The following is a 25,588-nucleotide window of genomic DNA, read 5'->3' as shown; positions in this document are numbered from 1 at the left end:
GTGCTGCGTGGGCAGGCCGTTCCCAGCGAAGGCGAACGAAGATGACATTGCAGTACCTCGAGTGGGTGCACTCCCTTTCTGAGTTTCCACATTTCCGGGTGGCGAGTCACTGAACGAACGGATGTTTAGATTCAAACTGGAGCCACCATTTGCTTTCTCCTACCCGCCACTTTGACTAACACCTCGATAGAACAGTAAGGCACAGAAACAGGCCCATCGTTTCCATGCCAACCGTGAACCGTGAACACGTAGATTTTTAAAGAAACCTTGTTATCATTTCACAAAAACCAGCCTCACCTCGGTGAACTCTATCTACGCTTCCTGCTGCCTCTGCAAAGCAGCCGGCGTCATCAAAGACCCGACCCACCCTGGACTTTCCCTCTCCCATCGGGCAGAAGGTACAAAAGCCCAAAAGCTCGTCCCACCGGGTTCAAGGACAGCTCCTCCCTCCCTCAAAGAATTCCAATAGGTTCATCAGGCAAGATTTTCCCTTAAGAAAACCATGCCGTCTTGTCCTGTGTCACCAAGTACCCCACAAACTCATTCTTATCATAAACTCCAATATCTTCTCAACCACTGAGGTCAGGCTAACTGGTCTGTAAACTTCTTTCTGCAGCCACCCGCCTTTTGACGTGCCTTATCTATTTCCTGTTGTAACCTGTGGTCCACGTCCCAGCTACTGTTGGGAGGCCTGTATAGATCTGCCATCAGGGACCTTTTACACTTGCAGTTGCTGAACTCAACCCAGAAGGATTCAACGTCTTCCAACCCTACGTCACAACTTTCTTCTGATTTCATGCCATTCTTTACCAGCTGAGCCGTGCCAGCCCCTCTGCCTACCATCCTATCCCTCCGATATAACGTGTAACCTTGCACATTCAGCTCCCAACTACAACCATCCTTCAGTCACGACTCAGTGATGGCCACAACATCATACCTGACAATCTGTAACAGTGCAACAAGATCATCCAACTTATTTCTTGTACTCTGTCGATTGAGATATAACACTTTGAGTACTGTATTCGCTACCCTTTTTGATTCTGCATCCCTAAAGCGCTGATACTCACCCTACTGGCTGCAATGTTGTCCTGTCTTCTGCCTGCCCATTCTGACAGTCTGACTACACGCTAGCTTTGCTTTTTCACCATCAGTCCTATCCTCAGTCCCTTCACTCCAGTTCCCACCCCCAGCCAAATTAGTTTACACCCTCCCCAACTGCTCTAACAGACCTGCCCGCGAGAATATTGGTCCCCCTTGGGTTCAGGTGCAACCCGTCACTTTTGAACAGGTCATACCTCCCCCAGAGGAGATCCCAATGATCTAAGAACCTGAAGCCCTGCCCCCTGAACCAGCTTCTCAGCCAAGCTCTTACCTGCCAAATCATCCTGTTCCTACCCTCACTGGCACATGGTGCAGGCAGCAATCCAGAAATTACTATCCGGGAGGTCCTGCTTCTCGGCTTTATGTCTAGCTCTCTAAATTCTCTCTTCTGGATCTCATTGCTTTTCCTTCCTATGTCATTGGTACCAATATGTACCAAGACATCTGACTGTTCTCCCTCCATATCGAAAATGCTGTGGGCACAATCCAAGTTGTCCCTGGGAGGCAACAAACCATCCGGGTGTCCCGTTCACATTCACGTCCACAGAATATCCCCTGTCTGTTCCTCTGTCCACTGAGTCCCCTATCACTACCGCTCCCCTCTTCTCCCTCCTGACCTTCTGCAACATAGACCGATGCTCAGTGCCAGTAACCTGGCAGACACTGGAGGGCATGCACTGAGGGGAGAGGACGAAGGGTTAAAGGAGATGTGTGGGCTGAATGTTTTTACACACAGAATGGTGGGTAGTTGGATTGGGCTGCCAGGAGTGCTGGTGGAATCAGTTACGATCGAGGTGTTTAAAACATACAGTACTGTGTAAAAGTCTTAGACACATATATATCGATAGGGTGCTGAAGACTTTTGCACAGTACAGTATTTGTCAATGTGGAGCAGAGAGAGAGTTTGTAAATCTGGCGGGACCAAAGGATGTCGGGAATGGTCAGGGTAGAGTGGCACGGTAGGCGTGTGGGACAGGTGGCAGAGAAGGAGTGCCAGGGCGGGGGAGGTGTCTGCTGTGGATGCAGACATACCCAACCCTGAGACACCAGGAAAGGTCATTTGATTCCAAACAATTGGTTTATTGATCATTACAGAATGTCTCTCTGGTGCTTCCCACTCCCTCCCCTCTCCTTTCCCCTTTTCCCAACCATGATTCCCCTCTCCCTGCTCCCTTCCCACTCTCAGTCCACAATAGAGACCCAGATCAGAATCAGGTTTATCATCACTCACATATGTCATAGAAACATAGAAACATAGAAAATAGGTGCAGTAGTAGGCCATTCAGCCCTTCGAGCCTGCACCGCCATTTATTATGATCATGGCTGATCATCCGACTCAGAACCCTGCACCAGCCTTCTCTCCATACCCCCTGATCCCCGTAGCCACAAGGGCCATATCTAACTCCCTCTTAAATATAGCCAATGAACTGGCCTCAACTGTTTCCTGTGGCAGAGAATTCCATAGATTCACCACTCTCTGTGTGAAGAAGTTTTTCCTCATCTCGGTCCTAAAAGGCTTCCCTTTTATCCTCAAACTGTGTCCCCTCGTTCTGGACTTCCTCAACATCGGGAACAATCTTCCTGCATCTAGCCTGTCCAATCCCTTTAGGATTTTATACGTTTCAATCAGATCCCCCCTCAATCTTCTAAATTCCAACGAGTACAAGCCCAGTTCATCCAGTCTTTCTTCATATGAAAGTCCTGCCATCCCAGGAATCAATCTGGTGAACCTTCTTTGTACTCCCTCTATGGCAAGGATGTCTTTCCTCAGATTAGGGGACCAAAACTGCACACAATACTCCAGGTGTGGTCTCACCAAGGCCTTGTACAACTGCAATAGTACCTCCCTGCTCCTGTACTCGAATCCTCTCGCTATAAATGCCAGCATACCATTCGCCTTTTTCACCGCCTGCTGTACCTGCATGCCCACTTTCAATGACTGGTGTATAATGACACCCAGGTCTCGTTGCACCTCCCCTTTTCCTAATCGGCCACCATTCAGATAATAATCTGTTTTCCTATTTTTGCCACCAAAGTGGATAACTTCACATTTATCCACATTAAATTGCATCTGCCATAAATTTGCCCACTCACCCAACCTATCCAAGTCACCCTGCATCCTCTTAGCATCCTCCTCACAGCTAACACTGCCGCCCAGCTTCGTGTCATCCGCAAACTTGGAGATGCTGCATTTAATTCCCTCATCCAAGTCATTAATATATATTGTAAACAACTGGGGTCCCAGCACTGAGCCCTGCGGTATCCCACTAGTCACTGCCTGCCATTCTGAAAAGGTCCCGTTTATTCCCACTCTTTGCTTCCTGTCTGCTAACCAATTCTCTATCCACATCAATACCTTACCCCCAATACCGTGTGCTTTAAGTTTGCACATTAATCTCCTGTGTGGGACCTTGTCAAAAGCCTCTTGAAAATCCAAATATACCACATCCACTGGTTCTCCCCTATCCACTCTACTAGTTACATCCTCAAAAAATTCTATGAGATTCGTCAGACATGATTTTCCTTTCACAAATCCATGCTGACTTTGTCCGATGATTTCACAGCTTTCCAAATGTGCTGTTATCACATCTTTGATAACTGACTCCTGCAGTTTCCCCACCACCGACATGAAATGTGTTTTTTTGCAGCAGCAGAACAGTGCAATGCATCAAGTTACTCAGAGTACTGTGCAAAAACTCTCAGGCACCCGAGATAAATATCTTTGTCGTTTTTTGTATACAGATATAGATATATATATATATAGATATAGATATATATCTATATATATACACAAGAATTTTTCACAGTATTTCAGGATCAGAATCAGGCCATTCAGTCCATCGATTCTACTCTGCTAGTCCATCATGGCTGATTTATTGCCCCTCTCAACCCCATTCTCCTGCCTTCTCCCTGTGCCCTTTGACTCCCTGACTAATCAGGAACCTGTCGCCCACCGCTTTCAGTCTCCCCGATGACTTGCCCTCCACAGCCGTCTGTGATTCAGAGGCTGTTAGAGTCGGGAATGGCGGGATATGGATCCTGAGCGGGTGGAAGGGAATTTGGATGAATTTGGCATCGGGTTCTGTGCCGATGTCGTGGACAGCAGGCCCTGTTCCTGTGCTGCACTGTAGTACGTTGTAGCACTCCCATCACAGATGCTGCCCAACCAGTTGAGTATATCTGACCTTCCTTGCTTTTCACTGTCGACCCTGTGCCCCTGCGTTTGGTATTTTTTGTTTTGTTTTGTGTTTCTACGGCTGTGGCTCAGCACTAGGCTGATTCGTGCTGCGTGGGCAGACCGTTCCCAGCGAAGGTGAACGAAGATGACATTGCAGTACCACGAGTGGGTGCGCTCCCTTTCTGAGTTTGCACATTTCCGGGGTGATGCTTCACTGAACGAACGGATGTTTAGATTCAAACTGCAGCGACCATTTGCTTTCTCCGACCCACTACCTATAGGAACACCTCGATCGAACCGTAAGGCACAGAAACAGGCCCATCGTTTCCATGCCAACCGTGAACTGTGAACCCGTAATTTTTTAAAGAAACCTTGTTATCATTTCACAAAAACCAGCCTCACCTCGGTGAACTCTATCTACGCTTCCTGCTGCCTCTGCAAAGCAGCCGGCGTCATCAAAGACCCGACCCACCCTGGACTCCCCCTCTCCCATCGGGCAGAAGGTACAAAAGCCCGAAAGCTCGTCCCACCGGGCTCAAGGACAGCTCCTCCCTCACTGTTCTAAGACTCTTCAACGGGTCTTTTGTATGAGACAGATGGACTCTCGATCTCCCAGTCTACCTCGTCATGAGCCTCACGTCTCACTGCTCCACTGACACTACGCTCTCTCTGTCACTCCATACTTCACATTCTCTTTTTGCCTCTCCCTTTGCTCTGCCTCGACGAACTTGACATTGCGACATGATCTGTCTGGGTGGCACATCAAAGAAGGTTTTTCCACTGCATCTCGGTGCTGGTGACACTGATAGCCCACTTCCTCCGGAGGCTCGTTCCTGAACACAAGCCTCTGTGTAAAACAAAATTCACCCTTGAGATCAGAGCGTCCCGACCTGGGGACCAGGACCCCTTGCTGAATGGTTTTGGTCCATGGCATAAAAATGGTTGTTTCTGATGACTGCAGTCTGGTGATTCTGCTACTCTGAAATTCTACTCCCCCTGAGATTATGCCTCTTTGAAATTCTTCCTTCTCTCTCATTCCTGTCTCTGAGATTCAGTATCTGTGACATTTATCTTCTCGGGGATTCTCCTTCGCTGCAATTCTGCTTCTCTGAGATTCTGAGTTTCTCTCTTTCTCCATTTCTGAGATTCTGATGTTTTTGACATTCTGCTGCTCTCTCATTCTGCTCCTGTGAGATTCTACATTTGAAATTCTTCAAACTTACCTTGGACTTTGAACTTTGAAACGGTCAGAATCTTTTCCCCCAGGGTGATCATGTCCATAAGATACAAGAGCAGAAATAGGCCATTTGACACATCGAGTCTGCTCCACCATTCGATCATGGCTGATCCTTTTACCCCTCCTCAGCCCCACTCCCCAGCCTACTCCCCCCATAACCTTTGATGCCGTGTCTAATCAAGAGCCTATCAAGCACTTCCTTAAATATATCCAATGGCCTGGCCTCCACTGCTGCCTGTGGTAACAAATTCCACACAGTAACGACCCTCTGGTGAATGAAATTTCTCCGCATCTCTGTTTTAAATGGACACCGCTCTATCCTGAGGCTGTGCTCTCTTGTCCTGGACCCTTCCAGCACAGGAAACATCCTCTCTACATCTGCTCTGTCGAGCCTTTCAACATTTAAAAGGTTTCAAAGAGACCCTCCCTCAGTCTTCTAAACTCGACCTAGTACCGTCCCAGAGCCATCAAACATTCCTTGTATGATCACTCTTTCATTCCCAGAATCATCCTTGTGAACGGCCTCTGGACCCTCTCCAATGCCAGCACGTCTTTTGTAAGGTGAAGAGCCCAAACCTGTTCACGTACTCAAGGTGAGGCCTCACCAGTGCCTTATAACACCGCAGCATCACATCCCTTCTCTTGTATTCTCGACCTCTTGAAATGAATGCTAAAATTCCATTAGCCTTCCTCATCACCAATCTGCATATCAACTGCAAACCTGACAACAAAGCCATCTATTCCATCAAATTGTCATTGATATTGAAATACAACATAAAAAGAAGTGGTCCCAACACCGACTGCTGTGGAACACCACGAGTCACTGGCAGTCAACCAGAATAGGATCCGTTTATTCCCACTCGCTGCCTCCTACCAATCAGTCAACGCTCTAACCATGTCGGAATACCATGGGCTCTTAACTCGGTAAGCAGTCTCATGGTTGGCACCTTGTCAAGGGCCTTCTGGAAATCCAAATATACAACATCCACTGCATCCCCTTTATCTAACCCACCTGTAATCTCCTCAAAGAATTCCAACAGGTTCATCAGGCAAGATTTTCCCTTAAGAAAACCATGTCGTCTTGTCCTGTGTCACCAAGTACCCCACAAACTCATTCATAAACTCCAACATCTTCCCAACCACTGAGGTCAGGCTAACTGGTCTGTAAATTTCTTTCTGCAGCCACCCTCCTTTTGACGTGCCTTATCTACTTCCTGTTGTAACCTGTGGTCCACGTCCCAGCTACTGTTGGGAGGCCTGTTTAGATCTGCCATCAGGGACCTTTTACACTTGCAGTTGCTGAACTCAACCCAGAAGGATTCAACGTCTTCCATCCCTGCGTCACAACTTTCTTCTGATTTCATGCCATTCTTTACCAGCTGAGCCGTGCCAGCCCCTCTGCCTACCATCCTATCCCTCCGATATAACGTGTAACCTTGCACATTCAGCTCCCAACTACAACCATCCTTCAGTCACGACTCAGTGATGGCCACAACATCATACCTGACAATCTGTAACAGTGCAACAAGATCATCCAACTTATTTCTTGTACTCTGTCCATTGAGATATAACACTTTGAGTGCTGTATTCACTACCCTTTTTGATTCTGCATCCCTAAAGCACTGATACTCACCCTACTGGCTGCAATGTTGTCCTGTCTTCTACCTGCCCATTCTGACAGTCTGACTACACTCTAGCTTTGCTTTTTCACCATCAGTCCTGTCCTCAGTCCCTTCACTCCAGTTCCCACCCCCAGCCAAATTAGTTTACACCCTCCCCAACTGCTCTAACAGACCTGCCCGCGAGAATATTGGTCCCCCTTGGGTTCAGGTGCAACCCGTCACTTTTGAACAGGTCATACCTCCCCCAGAGGAGATCCTAATGATCTAAGAACCTGAAGCCCTGCCCCCTGAACCAGCTTCTCAGCCAAGCTCTTACCTGCCAAATCATCCTGTTCCTACCTTCACAGGTACGTGGTACAGGCAGCAATCCAGAAATTACTATCCGGGAGGTCCTGCTTCTCGGCTTTATGTCTAGCTCTCTAAATTCTCTCTTCTGGATCTCCTTGCTTTTCCTTCCTATGTCATTGGTACCAATATGTACCAAGACATCTGACTGTTCTCCCTCCATATCGAAAATGCTGTGGGCACAATCCAAGTTGTCCCTGGGAGGCAACAAACCATCCGGGTGTCCCGTTCACGTTCACGTCCACAGAATCCCCTGTCTGTTCCTCTGTCCATTGAGTCCCCTATCACTACCGCTCCCCTCTTCTCCCTCCTGACCTTCTGCACCATAGACCAATGCTCAGTGCCAGTAACCTGGCAGACACTGGAGGGCATGCACTGAGGGCAGAGGAGGAAGGGTTACAGGAGATGTGTGGGCTGAATGTTTTTACACACAGAATGGTGGGTGCTTGGATTGGGCTGCCAGGAGTGCTGGTGGAAGCAGATACGATCGAGGTGATTAAAACATACAGTACTGTGTAAAAGTCTTAGGCACATATATATTGAGAGGGTGCCCCTGCCTTTGGTACTTTTTGTTTTGTTTTGTGTTTCTACGGCCGTGGCTCAGCACGAGGCTGATTCGTGCTGCGTGGGCAGGCCGTTCCCAGCGAAGGCGAACGAAGATGACATTGCAGTACCTCGAGTGGGTGCACTCCCTTTCTGAGTTTCCACATTTCCGGGTGGCGAGTCACTGAACGAACGGATGTTTAGATTCAAACTGGAGCCACCATTTGCTTTCTCCTACCCGCCACTTTGACTAACACCTCGATAGAACAGTAAGGCACAGAAACAGGCCCATCGTTTCCATGCCAACCGTGAACCGTGAACACGTAGATTTTTAAAGAAACCTTGTTATCATTTCACAAAAACCAGCCTCACCTCGGTGAACTCTATCTACGCTTCCTGCTGCCTCTGCAAAGCAGCCGGCGTCATCAAAGACCCGACCCACCCTGGACTTTCCCTCTCCCATCGGGCAGAAGGTACAAAAGCCCAAAAGCTCGTCCCACCGGGTTCAAGGACAGCTCCTCCCTCCCTCAAAGAATTCCAATAGGTTCATCAGGCAAGATTTTCCCTTAAGAAAACCATGCCGTCTTGTCCTGTGTCACCAAGTACCCCACAAACTCATTCTTATCATAAACTCCAATATCTTCTCAACCACTGAGGTCAGGCTAACTGGTCTGTAAACTTCTTTCTGCAGCCACCCGCCTTTTGACGTGCCTTATCTATTTCCTGTTGTAACCTGTGGTCCACGTCCCAGCTACTGTTGGGAGGCCTGTATAGATCTGCCATCAGGGACCTTTTACACTTGCAGTTGCTGAACTCAACCCAGAAGGATTCAACGTCTTCCAACCCTACGTCACAACTTTCTTCTGATTTCATGCCATTCTTTACCAGCTGAGCCGTGCCAGCCCCTCTGCCTACCATCCTATCCCTCCGATATAACGTGTAACCTTGCACATTCAGCTCCCAACTACAACCATCCTTCAGTCACGACTCAGTGATGGCCACAACATCATACCTGACAATCTGTAACAGTGCAACAAGATCATCCAACTTATTTCTTGTACTCTGTCGATTGAGATATAACACTTTGAGTACTGTATTCGCTACCCTTTTTGATTCTGCATCCCTAAAGCGCTGATACTCACCCTACTGGCTGCAATGTTGTCCTGTCTTCTGCCTGCCCATTCTGACAGTCTGACTACACGCTAGCTTTGCTTTTTCACCATCAGTCCTATCCTCAGTCCCTTCACTCCAGTTCCCACCCCCAGCCAAATTAGTTTACACCCTCCCCAACTGCTCTAACAGACCTGCCCGCGAGAATATTGGTCCCCCTTGGGTTCAGGTGCAACCCGTCACTTTTGAACAGGTCATACCTCCCCCAGAGGAGATCCCAATGATCTAAGAACCTGAAGCCCTGCCCCCTGAACCAGCTTCTCAGCCAAGCTCTTACCTGCCAAATCATCCTGTTCCTACCCTCACTGGCACATGGTGCAGGCAGCAATCCAGAAATTACTATCCGGGAGGTCCTGCTTCTCGGCTTTATGTCTAGCTCTCTAAATTCTCTCTTCTGGATCTCATTGCTTTTCCTTCCTATGTCATTGGTACCAATATGTACCAAGACATCTGACTGTTCTCCCTTCATATCGAAAATGCTGTGGGCACAATCCAAGTTGTCCCTGGGAGGCAACAAACCATCCGGGTGTCCCGTTCACATTCACGTCCACAGAATATCCCCTGTCTGTTCCTCTGTCCACTGAGTCCCCTATCACTACCGCTCCCCTCTTCTCCCTCCTGACCTTCTGCAACATAGACCGATGCTCAGTGCCAGTAACCTGGCAGACACTGGAGGGCATGCACTGAGGGGAGAGGACGAAGGGTTAAAGGAGATGTGTGGGCTGAATGTTTTTACACACAGAATGGTGGGTAGTTGGATTGGGCTGCCAGGAGTGCTGGTGGAATCAGTTACGATCGAGGTGTTTAAAACATACAGTACTGTGTAAAAGTCTTAGGCACATATATATCGATAGGGTGCTGAAGACTTTTGCACAGTACAGTATTTGTCAATGTGGAGCAGAGAGAGAGTTTGTAAATCTGGCGGGACCAAAGGATGTCGGGAATGGTGAGGGTAGAGTGGCACGGTAGGGGTGTGGGACAGGTGGCAGAGAGGGAGTGCCAGGGGCGGGGGAGGTGTCTGCTGTGGGTGCAGACACACCCAACCCTGAGACACCAGGCAAGGTCATTTGATTCCAAACAAATAAACCAAACAATTGGTTTATTGATCATTACAGAATGTCTCTCTGGTGCTTCCCACTCCCTCCCTCTCCTTTCCCCTTTTCCCAACTATGATTCCCCTCTCCCGGCTCCCTTCCCACTCTCAGTCCACAATAGAGACCCAGATCAGAATCAGGTTTATAAACACTCACATATGTCATGAAATGTGTTTTTTTGCAGCAGCAGAACAGTGCAATACATGAAATTACTCAGAGTACTGTGCAAAAACTCTCAGGCACCCTAGATAAATATCTTTGTAGTTTTTTGTGTGTGTGTATATATATATATATACACACACATATAGATACAAGAATTTTTCACAGTATTTCCAGAGCAGAATCAGGCCATTCAGTCCATCGATTCTACTCTGCTAGTGCATCATGGCTGATTTATTCCCCCTCTCAACCCCATTCTCCTGCCTTCTCCCTGTGATCTTTGACAACTTGACTAATCAGGAACCTGTTGCCCTCCGCTTTCATTCTCCCCGATGACTTGCCCTCCACAGCCGTCTGTATTTCAGAGGCTGTTAGAGTCGGGAATGGCGGGATATGGATCCTGAGCGGGTGGAAGGGAATTTGGATGAATTTGGGATCGGGTTCCGTGCCGATGTCGTGAACAGCAGGCCCTGTTCCTGTGCTGCACTGTAGTATGTTGTAGCACTCCCACCACAGATGCTGCCCGACCGGCTGAGTATATCTGACCTTCCTTGCTCTTCACTGTCGACTCTGTGCCCCTACCTTTGGTATTTTTTGTTTTGTTTTATGTTTCTACAGCTGTGGCTCAGCACTAGGCTGATTCGTGCTGCGTGGGCAGGCCGTTCCCAGCGAAGGCAAACGAAGATGACATTGCGGTACCACGAGTGGGTGTGCTCCGTTTCTAAGTTTGCACATTTCCAGGGTGATGCTTCACTGAACGAACGGATGTTTAGATTCGAACTGCAGCCACCATTTGCTTTCTCCTACCCGCTGCTTAGAGTAACACCTGGATAGAACCGTAAAGCACAGAAACCGGCCCATCGTTTCCATGCCAACCGTGAAGCCCACACCCCCCAAACACATTTGCCCACATTAGGCCCATTTCAAATATTATTATCATTAGAGAAACAGCAGGGTAACAGGCCTTTCTGCCCATTGAGCCCCTGCTGCCCACTTATACCCATGTGACCAATTAACGTATCAACCTAGAAGTATTTGGAATGAGGGAGGAAACCGGAACCCTCGCAGTCACGGGGTGAACGTACAGTACGTGGAATTAAACCCATGTTGCTGGCCCGTATCCCATTCCTTTCACGTACTTGTCCAAATGTATTTGAAAACGTAGCGTAGTGGTTCGCACTGCACTCCACAGTTCAGACGACCAGGGTTCAATTCCCACCTCTGCCTGTGAGGAGTTCATACCTTCTCCCATGTGGGCTTCGTCCGGGTGCTCCTGTTTCCTCCGACTGTCCAAAGACAGACCGGTTGGTGGGTTAATTGTAAATTGTCCCGTGATTGGGCTAGGATTACATCGGGGGTTTGCTGAGCAGCGCAGATCGAAGGGCCAGAAGGGCTTATCACGCCCTGTGTCTCAATAAGTTTTTTAAAGAAACCTTGTTATCATTTCACAAAAACTAGCCTCACCTCCGTGAACTCTATCTACATTTCCTGCTGCCTCTGCAAAGCAGCCGGCGTCATCAAAGTCCCGACCCACCCTGGACTCCCCCTCTCCCATCGGGCAGAAGGTACAAAAGCCCGAAAGCTCGTCCCACCGGGCCCAAGGACAGCTTCGACCTCGCTGTTCTCAGACTCTTCAACGGGCCTCTTGTATGAGACAGATGAACTCTCGATCTCCCAGTCTACCTCGTCATGAGCCTCACGTCTCACTGCTCCACCGACACTACACTCTCTCTGTCACTCCATACTTCACATTCTCCTTTTGCCTCTCCCTTGGCTCTGCCTCGACGAACTTGACGTTGTGACATGATCTGTCTGGGTGGCACATCAAAGAAAGTTTTTCCACTGCATCTCGGTGCTGGTGACACTGATAACCCACTTCCTCCGGAGGCTCGTTCCTAAACCCACAAGCCTCTGTGACAAAACAAAATTCACCCTTGAGATCAGAGCATCCTGATCTGTGGTTCACGGACCCCTTGCTGAATGGTTTTTGTCCATGGCATAAAAAAGTTTGGGAAGCCACTGATCTAGAATCCCTTTAGATATTTCCCATTCACTTTCGACCTGTGCCCTGCAGATCCAGAATCTCCTGCCCTGGCCATCTGTCCTGTCTCTAATTATGGGAGGCTGAAGTAAAACTCATTGAGGAGTACAGCGGTGAAACAGGCCTTTGGGCCTAGCTAGTTTGTACCAGCCTGGCCTTCGCCTAGTTCCATCTACCTGCACCCAAGCTTATCCAAACTCCTCTTAAATGTTGGAATTGTTGCTTCACCTACCACTTCCTCTGGCAGCTCATTCAACACACACCCTCACCACTCTCTGAGTGAAGAAGTTCTCCCTCAGCAGACCCTTAAATATTTCACCTTTCACCCTTAACCTATGCCCCCTCCCCTAGGGTTGCCAACTTTCTCACTCCCGAAGAAGGGACAAAAGTAGCAGTCAAATATGGGACACTTGTGTTTACCCCGAGAAAGACTACCACGACCATGAAGCCTTGCACTGGCACCCGTGTGCGCATGTGTGACGTGCACATACGTGACGTGCGCATGCACGTACGTGCCTATTTTTTCTACAAATCGGTTTTGGCTTAATCTTCCCGACTACACAGTACATACATTATTTCTACTTTATATAGGCTGTGTATCTATCATATCATTTCTGCTTTTACTATATGTTAGTGTTATTTTTGGTTTTATGTGTTATTTGGTATGATTTGGTAGGTTATTTTTTGGGTCTGGGAACGCTGAAAAATTTTTCCCGTATAAATTAATGGTAATTGCTTCCGCGCTTTACGCCATTTCGGCTTACGAACGGTTTCATAGGAACGCTCTACCTTAGTGGGGGAAATACGGGACAAGGGCGGTCCGGTATGGGACAAACCATTAGCCCAATATACGGGATGTCCCGGCTAATACGGGACAATTGGCAACCCTACTCACCATCCTCTGAGTGAAAAAGTTCTCCTTCCGCATACCCTAAAATAGTTCACCTTTCACCTTAACCTATGCCCCCCTGCTCTGGATAGAAGCTTGGCTGACTGCCAGGAGGCAAACAGTGGGGCTGAAGAGAGGAAATAACAGACAAAAGAGAGTGGATGTTCTGCATTTGGATTTTCAGAAAGGCCTTTGACAAGGTACTGCACATGAGGCACATGGTATTACAGGGAAGGTGCTAGTTTGGATAGAAGATTGGCTGAAGAGGCGAAGAATGAGAATAAAGGGGGCCTGTTCGAGTTGGCTGCCGGTGACTAGTGTTGTTCCACAGGGGTCGGTGTTGGGACCCCTTCTTTTCACCTCATATGTCAATGATTTGGATGACTGAATTGATGGCTTTGTGGCCAAGTTTGCCGACAATGCGAAGGTAGGTGGAGGGGGATCTAGTGCTGAGGACACAGTGAGTCTCCAGAAGGACTTAGACAGATTCGGAGAGTGGACAAAGAAGTGGCAAATGGAATACAGTGTCAGGAAATGGATGGTCATGCACTTTGGTCAAACGAATGAAGGGGTAGACAGGAAGAAAATTAAAAATCAGAGGTGCAAAGGGACTTGAGAGTCCTCGTGCAGGATTCCCTGTGGGTTAATTTGCAGGTTGAGTTGGTGGTGAGGAGTGCAAATGCAATGTTAGCATCCATTTTGAAAGGACTAGAATATAAGAGCAAGGATTTAATGTTGTGGCTTTAAAGACTCTGGTCAGACTAAACTTGGGGTATGGTGAGCTTTTGGGCCCTTTATCTAAGAAAAGATGTGTTGACATTAGAGAGGGTTCAGAGGAGGATCACGAGAATGATTCCAGGAATGAAAGGGTTAATGTATGTGGCGTGTTTGATGGCCCTGGGCCTGTACTCACTGGAGTTTCAAGGATTGAGGGGAAAAACTTATTTGAAACTTATTGAATATTGAAAGGTCTGGATAGAATGGATGTAGAGAGGATGTTTCCAATAGTGGGGGAGTCTAGGACCAGAGGGCACAGCCTCATATAAGAGGGGTGTCTATTTAGAAAAGAGGTGAGGAGGAATTTCTTTAGCCAGAGGGTGGTGAATCTGTGGAATTCATTGCACAGATGGCTGAAGAGGCCAAGTCAGTGGGTATATTTAAAGCGGAGGTTGATAGGTTCTTGATTATAAGGGTGTGAAAGGTTACCAGGGGAGGGGGTAGAATGAGGTTGAGAAGGAAAATAATCAGTCATGATGGAACAGCAGAAGAAATTTGATGGGCTGAATGGACTAGTTCTGCTCATGCGTCTTACGGTCTTATGTCTGCATGAGTTGCTGCCACATGATTGGCTGATTAAATATTTGCATTAACGAGCAGGTATACAGATGTAACTGACAATGAGGTCACTCTGTGCATATTCCAATTGTAATAGAAACTTTTAAGTATTGCACCATCCTTTCCTCATGAAACGACAAAGTTCACAACACACGTCAGTGGTAAGAAACCGACCCTGGTTCTGACGCCCACGCCAACCCATCTACACCGATCCCATTTGGCCAGCGCATGGCCCACAGCTTTCTACACCTTGGTAATTCAATGGTTCATTCTGAACACTGGGAGAGCCTCTACCTCCACTGCCCCTTCAGGCAGACTGTTCCAGATTCCACACCCCTTCGGAGGGGGAGAGAAGTTCTCTCTAACCATCCTAGACTTCCTGGACCTTCAAACTTCAGGCTCCTGAACTAGCGTGGATAACTTAACACTGAATGCAATCTTCCGACACAGAGCTCGAAAAAAAGCAACAAAACGGACTTTTAACATCGCAAACAGCGGGTTGTTGTTATGTCTCCGGCTCACTGTGAAAATGGGGGACACCTCCCTCCCAGGGAGAGAGAGAACCTGTGGTTTGTCAGATGTCAGATGAGATGCGAAGCCTTTGGGGTAACTTTGGTCTGTGTCTTTGCCATTGTTTGGCACATGCTTGGGCTCGGTGATGGTACCAATACATGTTTTTTTGCTGGCGGGGGAGGGGGATTGTTGCTTATGCACGGGGAGGGACTTTGGTGTTCCCACTGTGACGAGAATACACATAAAATTAAGATGTTTGCTGGCCTGGGTTAGCATCAGTGACATCAGCAAGTGGTCTGCCACCTGCCCTCAGGGGAAGGAGAGATAAGGAACAATGGAGCAGCGTCTGGAGATGTGTAATGAAGGGACGGGGGAGAGAGAGCTGTCTGGAGCGGCTCCCCCCTTTGAACCTTGAACTGTTTGAGGTGATGGACAGGCGATACCCCAGCAGGGGGATAAAAAGGGACCGGTTCGCTAAGGCAGGACACACACACGCCACCCGAGGTAACGAGACCCTGGAAGCGGTGCGCTTCTCACGAGTCGGTGGGAGGTACCAGACAACGGCCAGGGTGAAAAGGTACGATCAGCGGGAACCCGGTGTGTGTCCGCCCTTGCCTGGGTGCCGGGTTCACTGCAGAGGATCGACCGCATCTGGAGGAGGGGTCACAGTCGGTGACCTCAGGTGACATCACCAAGGACCTGCCCAAAAGCTGCTTGTGAGTCATCTCGCCGGTCTGTGAGTGAAGCCGTTCTGAGTGATCAGTTGTTCCTGTTCTCTCTCTCTTCCCCCACCTTGTCCATCCCCATGGCAACGATTACTGCGAACTGAACTACTAAACTGGACTGAACTTTGAGTCACTTTGAAATTTGGTCATTTACCCCTAGACAACGATAGAGCTTGATTGATGCTGTTATCTTAATTCTGTGCTTAATTCTTGTTTCTTTAATAAAACTTTCTTAGTTCTAGTACTCCAGACTCCAACTGAGTGATCCATTTCTGCTGGTTTGGCAACCCAGTTACGGGGTACGTAACACCACGTTTAACTGTCGTTCATTCTTTGGGGCACTTCTCTGTTTTCGTGGATGTTTGCGAAGAAAAAGCATTCCAGGATGTATATTGTATACATTTCTCTGACATTAAATTTGACCTTTGAACCTTTGATTCCACAACTTATGGGCTCCTTTTCAAAGACCCATGCTCTCAGTAACATTTATTTATTATCATTAGGTTTTTTTTTTGTATTTGCACAAAAAAGTTTGTCTGCTTTTGCACATTGGTTGTTTGGCTGTCTTTGTGTGAGGCTTTTTTTTCATTTATTTCTTTGTTCTTCTGTGAATACCTGCAAGGAAATGAATGTCAAGGTAGTTTATAGTTGAACGTCCAAGTTGGTGTGGTCTTTCATTGATTCTGTTATGTTTCCTGGAGTCATTGAGAATGCCACAAAAACGAATCTCAGGGTAGTATATCGTGACATATATGTACTTTGATAATAAATTTACTTTGAACTTTGAACTTTGGAATTACTATTACCATCACTCGAGACACAACGGCCGAACTGTTTCCACTGGTGGAACCGTCTCTACCGACCGGAGAAGGGGCAAGGCGGGTTACTGGCGCCTTAAAACCAGTCGCTTCGGGCAGATGGGGCTCGTCAGCCGTGGTTGGCAGCTCACCTGGGAGAAGGAAAACTCTGATCTCAAACCTCCGCTGCCTTGCAGCTAAACCCGCTCACAGGGAAGGCATCAGAAATAAATCTAGAGTGAAAAATCTGGAGCTGCAGTCCCTGCGGCAGTCCTACGTTGAGTTCAACGCTGACTGGCAACTCCTGCAACGCTGTGCCAGTCTCTGCCCTTCCTTTGGGTTCATCAGATGCGGGGAGACAGGGAGCTTGCTACTCGGGCAAAGCTTGCTCTCCACATCGTACTGACTTGGCTTGCTTATCGAGACAGGAAAAACGCAACATCCATGGTCGCCCCTGACCGGCGGAGGGTCTCATTGACAGACACAACATGGAAACTGACCCTTCCAGCACATCGAGCCCCCACCGCCCAATTGCACCCATGTGACCAATTACCCTACTGGGCAGTACACCTTTGACTAGATGGGCCGAATGGCCTGGTTCCTCTTCAATGTCTTTGGGTCTTACAGTCATAGAGGATTGGTGGGAGTGCAGAGAGAATAACATTGCCATTGCTGCTGAATTAGTGAAAAGTAGGAGCTTGTGGATGATACTAAACTAGCGGGGTGGCGGGGTGGAGATACGTCTCTGCCAATAGAGGTGACAGGAGCTCCTTCGCTCCGCTAGCCTGCAGGTCACCCTTGGGCAAGGTGTAGTACCTGCTTAGCCCCCTGGTCAGGGTCACGTGAAGCCATGGGAGCAGGTGGTGGATGGTCATATGAGCAGCTGGTGCAGATCACAAGTCCTGGCGATGCGCCCACTGATGCCAGGCAGACAATCTTCGCTCTAGGCTATAAGGTGTTGCCACACATTCCAGCGCCAACAGAGTGTGCCACACATTCACAGAACAACAACAAAATGGGCCCTGGTCCTCCTTCCCACCCACTCACGCACACAGACAATCCAACCCCAGGACAGGCCTTACCCGGCCTGGCCTCCAACCTCCAGTGGACACACACACACACACACACACACACAGACACACACACACACACACACACACACTCAGACACACACACACACATCACACACACACATCACACACACACACACACACAGACACACACACACACACACACACACACACACTCAGACACACACACACGCACACACACATCACACACATCACACACATTCAGACACACACACACACACATCACACACATCACACACACTCAGACACACACACACACATCACACACACTCAGACACACACGCACACACACACACATCACACACATTCAGACACACACACACACATCACACACATTCAGACACACACTCACACACACACACACACACATCACACACATTCAGACACACACACTCACACACAAAGCCTAACCCAGGACCTTCTGAAAAATACAAGTACTCAACATCCCTTGTCTATCCTGCTTGTTATTTCTTCAAGCATTTCCGGGACATACAGTGGAGAGCTCTCTGACTGGTCACATCACTGTCTTGTATGAAGCCTCCAGTACTCAGGATTACGAGAAGGTGCAGATCATTGTTGACTCAGCCAGCCCCATCGCGGGCACAACCCTCTCCACCTTTGAGAAGATCTTCAAGAGAAGGTGGCTTCCATAACGAGGAACTCTCACCATCTCACCATCTCTTCCCATTGTTACCATCAGGAAGGAGACACAGAGACCCCTGAAGCCCCACGTTCAATGATTCAGGAACAACTTCTCCCCCTCCACCATTAGATTTCTGAACAGTCCATTCTACCATGAACACTGCCCCATCCCTCCCCCCTCACCTGCTCTTACCTATCACCTTCTACTCTTTCCCCTCCTCCCCCCCCCCACCTTCTTATTCTGGCTTCTGCCTACTTCTTGTCCAGTCCTGATGAAGGGTCCAAAATGTCACCTATTCTTTCCTCTCCGTAGATGCTGCCCGACCTGCTGAGTTCCTCCAGCAATCTGTGTGTGTGTTGCTCCAGATTTCCTGCGTCTGCAGAATTTCCTGTGTTTACACATCAGCATCATGTTCCGTGTTGTATGATGTGGGCGATCATGGTCCTTCCATGGCCATGTTTGTTCTTCGCAAATTCTTCTACAGAAGCGGTTTGCCATTATCTTCTTCTGGGCAGCGTCTTTACAAGACGGGTGACCCCAGCCGTGATCAATACTCTTCAGAGATTGTCTGCCTGGTGTCAATGGTCGCACAACCAGGACTTGTGATCTGCACCGGCTGCTCACACGACCATCCACCACCTGCTCCCGTGACTTCACATGACCCTGATCGGGGGGCTAAGCAGGTGCTACATAGTACCTTACACCTCCTTTGGTAGAGACGTATCTCCACCCCAACACCCATGTGTTTTCTATCTTTGAACAGCACAATTTAACAGAATGGTTAAGAAGGGGTTTAGTGTGTTGGCCTTCAGGGTTGAGTTCAAGAGCTTCGAGGTAAGGTTTCAGCTCTATAAAACCCTGTTCAGACCACACTTGGGGTCTTGTGTTCAGTTCTGGTCCCCTCATAGAAACAGAAAACCTACAGCACAATACAGGCCCTTCGGCCCACAAAGCTGTGCCGAACATGTCCTTACCTTAGAAATTACCTAGGCTTTACCCATAGCCTTCTATTTTTGTAAACTCAATGTCCCTAACCAGGAGTTTCTTAAAAGTTCCTATCCTATCCGCCTCCACCACCGTCGCTGGCAGCCCATTCCACGCACTCACCACTCTCTGCGTAAAAAACCTACCCCTGACATCTCCTCTGTACCTAGTCCCAAGTACCTTAAAACTATGCCCTCTCGTGCTAGCCATTTCAGCCCTGGGAAAAAGCCTCTGACTATCCACACGATCAATAGCTCTCATCATCTCATACACCTCTATCAGGTCACCTCTCATCCTCCGTCGTTCCAAGGAGAAAAGGCCGAGTTCATTCAACCTATTCTCATAAGGCATGCTCCCCAATCCAGGCAACATCCTTGTAAATCTCCTCTGCACCCTTTCTATGGTTTCCACGTCCTTCCTGTAGTGAAGCGACCAGAATTGAGCACAGTACTCCAAGTGGGGTCTGTCCAGGGCCCTATATAGCTGCAACATTACCTCTCGGCTCTTAAACTCAATCCCACGATTGATGAAGGCCAATGCATCGTACGTCTTCTTAACCACAGAGTCAACCTGTGTAGTAGCTTTGAGTGTCCTATGGACTCGGACCCCAAGATCCCTCTGATCCTCCACACTGCCAAGAGTCTTGCCATTAATGCTATATTCTGCCATCATATTTGACCTGCCAAAATGAACCACCTCACACCTGTCTGGGTTAAACTCCTCATTGTAGGAAGGATCTCAGAGGGGTTGCAGAGGAGGTTTGCCAGGATGCTGCCTGGATTACAGAACATGTCTTATAAGGATGGGTTGAGCGAGCTATGGCTTTTCTCTTTGGAGTGAAGGAGGATGCGAGGTGACAAGATGATAAGAGGCATTGGTTGAGTTGACAGCCCAGTACATTTTCCCCGGGGCTGGAATGGCTGATACCAGGAGGCATAATTTTCCGGTGATTGGAGGAAAGTACAGAGTGGATGTCAGTGGTAGGCTCTTTACACGGAGCACGGTGAGTGCATGGAACGCCCTGCCTGGGGTGGTAGAGGCAGATACATTAGGGATGTTTAAGAAACTCTTAGATATTCACATGAGCGATCCAAAAATGGAGGGCTATGTGGAAGGGAAGGGTTAGATTGATCGTAGAGTAGGTGAAAAGGTTGGCACAACATTGTGGGCCGAAGGGCCTGTAATGTACTGGAACGTTCTATTATCCGTCTTTTTGCACTATTTATTCATTTTGTAAATTATAGTTTTTTTTGCCTTCGGACTGGTCTGTTCCCATAAAGCAACAAGTCACGTAAATCAGTGACAAAGGATTGCGTGGACTGCTGACAGGATCACCGAGCCTCTCTTCCAGCCATCCAAGATATTTATCAGGATCGCTGCATACACAGGGCCCTTAGTGTTGTCAGGGATCCCTCCCATCCATCCCATTATCTCTTTGGCCAGCTACCACCAGGCAGGAGGTACCACAGCATTAGGGCAAGGACTGTTAGGATGGGAAACAGCTTCTTCCCTCGGGCCGTGAGCTGACTGGACTCCCAGCCAGCACCCGAGCCTCATCACTCATGAAGCGCCAGTAGCATTAGACTGGTTGCTTTTTAACTTGTGTCATAGATGCACCTTACGCTAAATGTCAGTCTTCTGGAATAGATTTTAGCGGTTTGAACCAAAGGGGTTAAGTTCACTCAGACACGAGAAGATCTGCAGATGCTGGAAATTCAAGCAACACACACAAAATGCTGGTGAACGCAGCAGGCCAGGCAGCATCTACGGGAAGAAGTACAGTCGACGTTTGAAGGGTCTCGACCCGAAACGTCAACTGTACCTCTTCCTATAGATGCTGCCTGGCCTGCTGCGTTCACCAGCATTTTGTGTGTGTTGCTTTAACTTCACTCAACTTCACTTGCCCCATCACCGAAATGTTCCCACAACCTATAGACTCACTTTCAAGGACTCTTCGCCTCATGATCTCAATATTTATTGGTTATTTGTTTATTATTATTATTTCTTCTTTTTTGTATTTGCACAGTTTGTTGTCTTCTGCACTTTGGTTGAATACTCTAACTGACAGTCTCTCATTGATTCTGTTATACTTATTATTCTGCAGATTTGTTGAGTATACCCACACAAAGTTAATCTCAGGGTTGTATAAGGTGGCATATATGTACTTTGAACCTTGAACTATTGATTGTTAATCTATTTACGGTGATATTACTTTGTGGTTAGTGTATGTGAGTTATACGTACTGTGTTGTGCACCTTTGTCTTAGAGGAACGTTTCGTTTGGCAGTAAACATGTGCACGGTTGAATGTTGATAGACATCAAGCTGAATTTGAAGTTGATAATGAACGTGATTCTGCTTGGGTCACTTTCAGGCCTTCAGGACCTGTGCTGTAGTTCCCTCATGTGGGTCATCTGTGGAGCCACTGGCGTCCTGCTCCTGGTCTCGCTGTCCTGCAACATCGTCTGCTACGCACAGAGTTACAAACGAGGTAAGTGCACTTGGAGTGACGGGGGACAGGTGAGGTTGAGTGAAGTTATCCCCCTTGGTTCAAACAAGCCTGTCGGGAAGGGTTTCTCCCTGAGACAGCAGAGGGCAGAGTCTTCTCGGTCCATCGTCGAAAAAGCCCTCCCCACTATTGAGCTCATCTGCTAGGAGCACTGCCGCAAGACAGCAGCATCCGTCATCAAGGACCCCCACCACCCAGACCACGCTCTCTTCTCGCTGCTGCCAACAGACGGGAAGTACAGGAGCCCTTAATCTGAGGAAAGACATTCTTGCCATAGAGGGAGTACAAAGAAGGTTCACCAGATTGATTCCTGGGATGGCAGGACTTTCATATGATGAAAGACTGGATGAACTAGGCTTATACTCGTTGGAATTTAGAAGATTGAGGGGGGATTTTATTGAAACGTATAAAATCCTAAAGGGATTGGACAGGCTAGATGCAGGAAGATTGTTCCCGATGTTGGGGAAGTCCAGAACGAGGGGTCACAGTTTGAGGATAAAGGGGAAGCCTTTTAGGACCGAGATGAGGAAAAACTTCTTCACACAGAGAGTGGTGAATCTGTGGAATTCTCTGCCACAGGAAACAGTTGAGGCCAGTTCATTGGCTATATTTAAGAGGGAGTTAGATATGGCCCTTGTGGCTACGGGGGTCAGGGGGTATGGAGGGAAGGCTGGGGCGGGGTTCTGAGTTGGATGATCAGCCATGATCGTACTGAATGACGGTGCAGGCTCGAAGGGCCGAATGGCCTACTCCTGCACCTATTTTCTATGTTTCTATGTTGCACTCCCAGGAATCTGTTATTCTGTATATAAACCTCCCAAACCCCTGGACTAGATGCCAGCCTGTAACCCACTGCCATCACACTTCAATAGACCTCTCGTACAATAAAACTCGACCCCAAAATTCACATCGTTATGATCTTACACCTATGGTTTTCTCTAGCTGTTGCGCTTTATTCTGCATTCTGTTATTGTTTTGCCTCGTTCTACCTCAATCCACTGTGTAATGTTCTGATCTGAACGAACAGTGTGCAAGATTTTTCACTGCGTCTCAGGAATAAACCAAAAACTCGGGAGATTCTGCAGATGCTGGAAATCCAGAGCAACACACACACACACACACACACACACACACACACAAAGTGCTGGAGGAACTCAACAGGTCAGGCAGCATCTATGGAAATGAATAAACTGTTGTCATTTCAGGCCGTGACCCTTCTGCAGGACTGGAAAGGAAGGGGGAAGATGCCAGAAGATAAAGGTGGGGGGGGGAGGGAAGGAGGACTTGCGATAAGGTGACAGGTGAAGCCAGGTGGGTGGGAAAGGTAAAGGGCTGGAGGGGAAGGAATCTGATCGGAGAGGAGAGTGGACCAGAGGGGAAAGGGAAGGAGGAGGGCACCCAGGGGAGGTGATAGGCAGGTGAGGAGAAGAGGTGAGAGGCCAGAGTGAGGAATAGAAGCTGAGGGAAGCAGGAGGCAGAAAGAATTACTGGAAGGAGAAATCGACGTTCATGCCATCAGACAGAATATAAGGTGTTGCTCCTCCACCTTGAGGATGGCCTCTTCTCGCCACAAGAGGAGGCCATGGGCCGACAGGTTGGAGCAGGAATGGGGACAGGAGTTAAAATGGTTGGCCACCAGGAAATTCTGCTTTGGCAGATGGAGCGGAGGTGCTCGACAACCCTGATAATGAACCAATGGCAACGTACTTCCCTTCAACCATTCAGTTCTTGAACCAGACAGTACAACCCTAATCACCACCTCGGTACTGTATAGCAGAGTTTGCTTGGCACTACAACAGAATATCCTGTTCCTATGATTGTGTTCCATCTTGAACGAGACGTACATATAGTTCCCTAGTACAATAGGCAGGTTTCGGGGAGGAGATACATCTCTACCAAAGGAGGTGTAAGGTGCTTCTTCCCTCACCCCTGGGTAGGGTGTAGCACCACCCCCACCCCAGATCAGGGTCACGTGAAGCCATGGGACCAGGTGGCGATGGTTGTATGAGCAGCCAGTGCATATCACAAGTCCTGGTTATGCGACCACTAACTCCAGGTAGACAATCTCTGAAGAATATTGGTAATGGCTGGGGTCACCCATCTTGTAAAGACACTGCCCAGAAGAAGACAATGGCAAACCACTTCTGTAGAAAAATTTGCCAGGAGCAATTGTAGGCTTGGAAAGACCATGATCGCCCATGTCATATGACACTGCACACGAGGATGAATGTGTAGATTTCATTGGCTGTTAATACTGTGTTACCACACTGTGATTTGATGATTGATTACGCAAATCAATCGGTTATCAATCGGCCAATATCAAGGTGAAAAAGTGAGAGTAAATTTATTATCAAAGTCAATTGTAGAGCAAAGTGGTCAGAGTATTGCTGTAACACACATAAAAGTTGCTGGTGAACACAGCAGACCAGGCAGCATCTCTAGGAAGAGGTACAGTTGACGTTTCGGGCTGAGACTCTTCGTCAGGACTAACTGAAGGAAGAGCTAGTAAGAGATTTGGAAGTGGGAGGGGGAGGGGGAGATCCAAAATGATAGGAGAAGACAGGAGGGGGAGGGATAGAGCCAAGAGCTGGACAGGTGATTGGCAAAAGGGATATGAGGGGATCATGGGACAGGAGGCCCAGGGAGAAAGAAAAGGGTCGGGGGGAAGCCCTGAGGATGGGCAAGGGGTATAGTCAGAGGGACAGAGGAAGAAAAAGGAGAGAGAGAAAAAGAATGTGTGTATATAAATAAATAACGGATGGGGTACGAGGGGGAGGTGGGGCATTAGCGGAAGTTTAAGAAGTCAATGTTCATGCCATCAGGTTGGAGGCTACCCAGACGGAATATAGGGTGTTGTTCCTCCAATCTGAGTGTGGCTTCATCTTTACAGTAGAGGAGGCCGTGGATAGACATATCAGAATGGGAATGGGATGTGGAATTAAAATGTGTGGCCACTGGGAGATCCTGCTTTCTGTGGCGTGATATGTCTAGGGTTACAGGTTGGGATATAAGGTAGAATTTCTTTAACTAGTTCCTTGACTAATTCTTTGCCACAGTCGGCTGTGGAGGCCGGGTCGTTGGGTATATTTAAAGCGGAGGTTGTTAGGTTCCTGATTAGCAAAGGCATCGATGGTTCAGGGAGAAAGCAGTACAGTGACGTTGAGAGGGATAATAAACCGGACACGGTTCACGTTTTTGTGAGAAGGTGGATTGGGCTGAACCCGCGACGCTCTGCACCTTTGTACATTCCTGTACATTCAGATTGCTGCACCGGGCCATTGTGCACTCAGTCAGGACACGTCCAACAGAATATCTCTAGAGTTTGTTCCACGATAAGCCCAACCCCCTCAATCTTCTGTGTCCCAGGGAATAAAATCCTAACCTATTCAACCTTTCCCTATAACTCAGGTCCTCGAGTCCCAGCAACGACCTTGTGAATTTTCTCTTTTCATCTTTTTTTTCTTTCCTGTAGGTAGGTGACTAAAACTGCACACAACACTCCCAATTAAGCCAGACCAACCTTTTATACAACTTTGACGTAACATCTCTGGTTAAGAAAGAAAAGTTTCAACATGACATCCTAACTTTTGCTTCGAGTGCCTGGACTGTGAAGG

The 25,588-nt window shown here is 48.2% G+C and overlaps 1 protein-coding gene across 2 annotated transcripts in view; it reads left to right on the top strand.

The window, feature by feature from the left end:
* LOC134338887 (uncharacterized) overlaps positions 1-25,588 on the top strand; it is a 64,992-nt gene that overhangs the window by 25,118 nt on the left and 14,286 nt on the right. The window contains exons 2-3 of one of the 2 annotated variants that reach the window (XM_063035051.1): positions 11,068-11,153; positions 21,840-21,956. In XM_063035051.1, the coding sequence (XP_062891121.1) occupies positions 21,869-21,956 (88 nt within the window). In that variant the 5' untranslated portion in view covers positions 11,068-11,153; positions 21,840-21,868. The remainder of the gene's footprint in view (positions 1-11,067; positions 11,154-21,839; positions 21,957-25,588) is intronic. The other variant, XM_063035050.1, reaches the window with a different exon arrangement.

The sequence above is a fragment of the Mobula hypostoma genome, chromosome 28, assembly GCF_963921235.1.
Source record: "Mobula hypostoma chromosome 28, sMobHyp1.1, whole genome shotgun sequence".
Taxonomy (NCBI): Eukaryota; Metazoa; Chordata; class Chondrichthyes; order Myliobatiformes; family Myliobatidae; genus Mobula; species Mobula hypostoma.
This window is presented reverse-complemented; position numbering and strand designations above follow the sequence as displayed.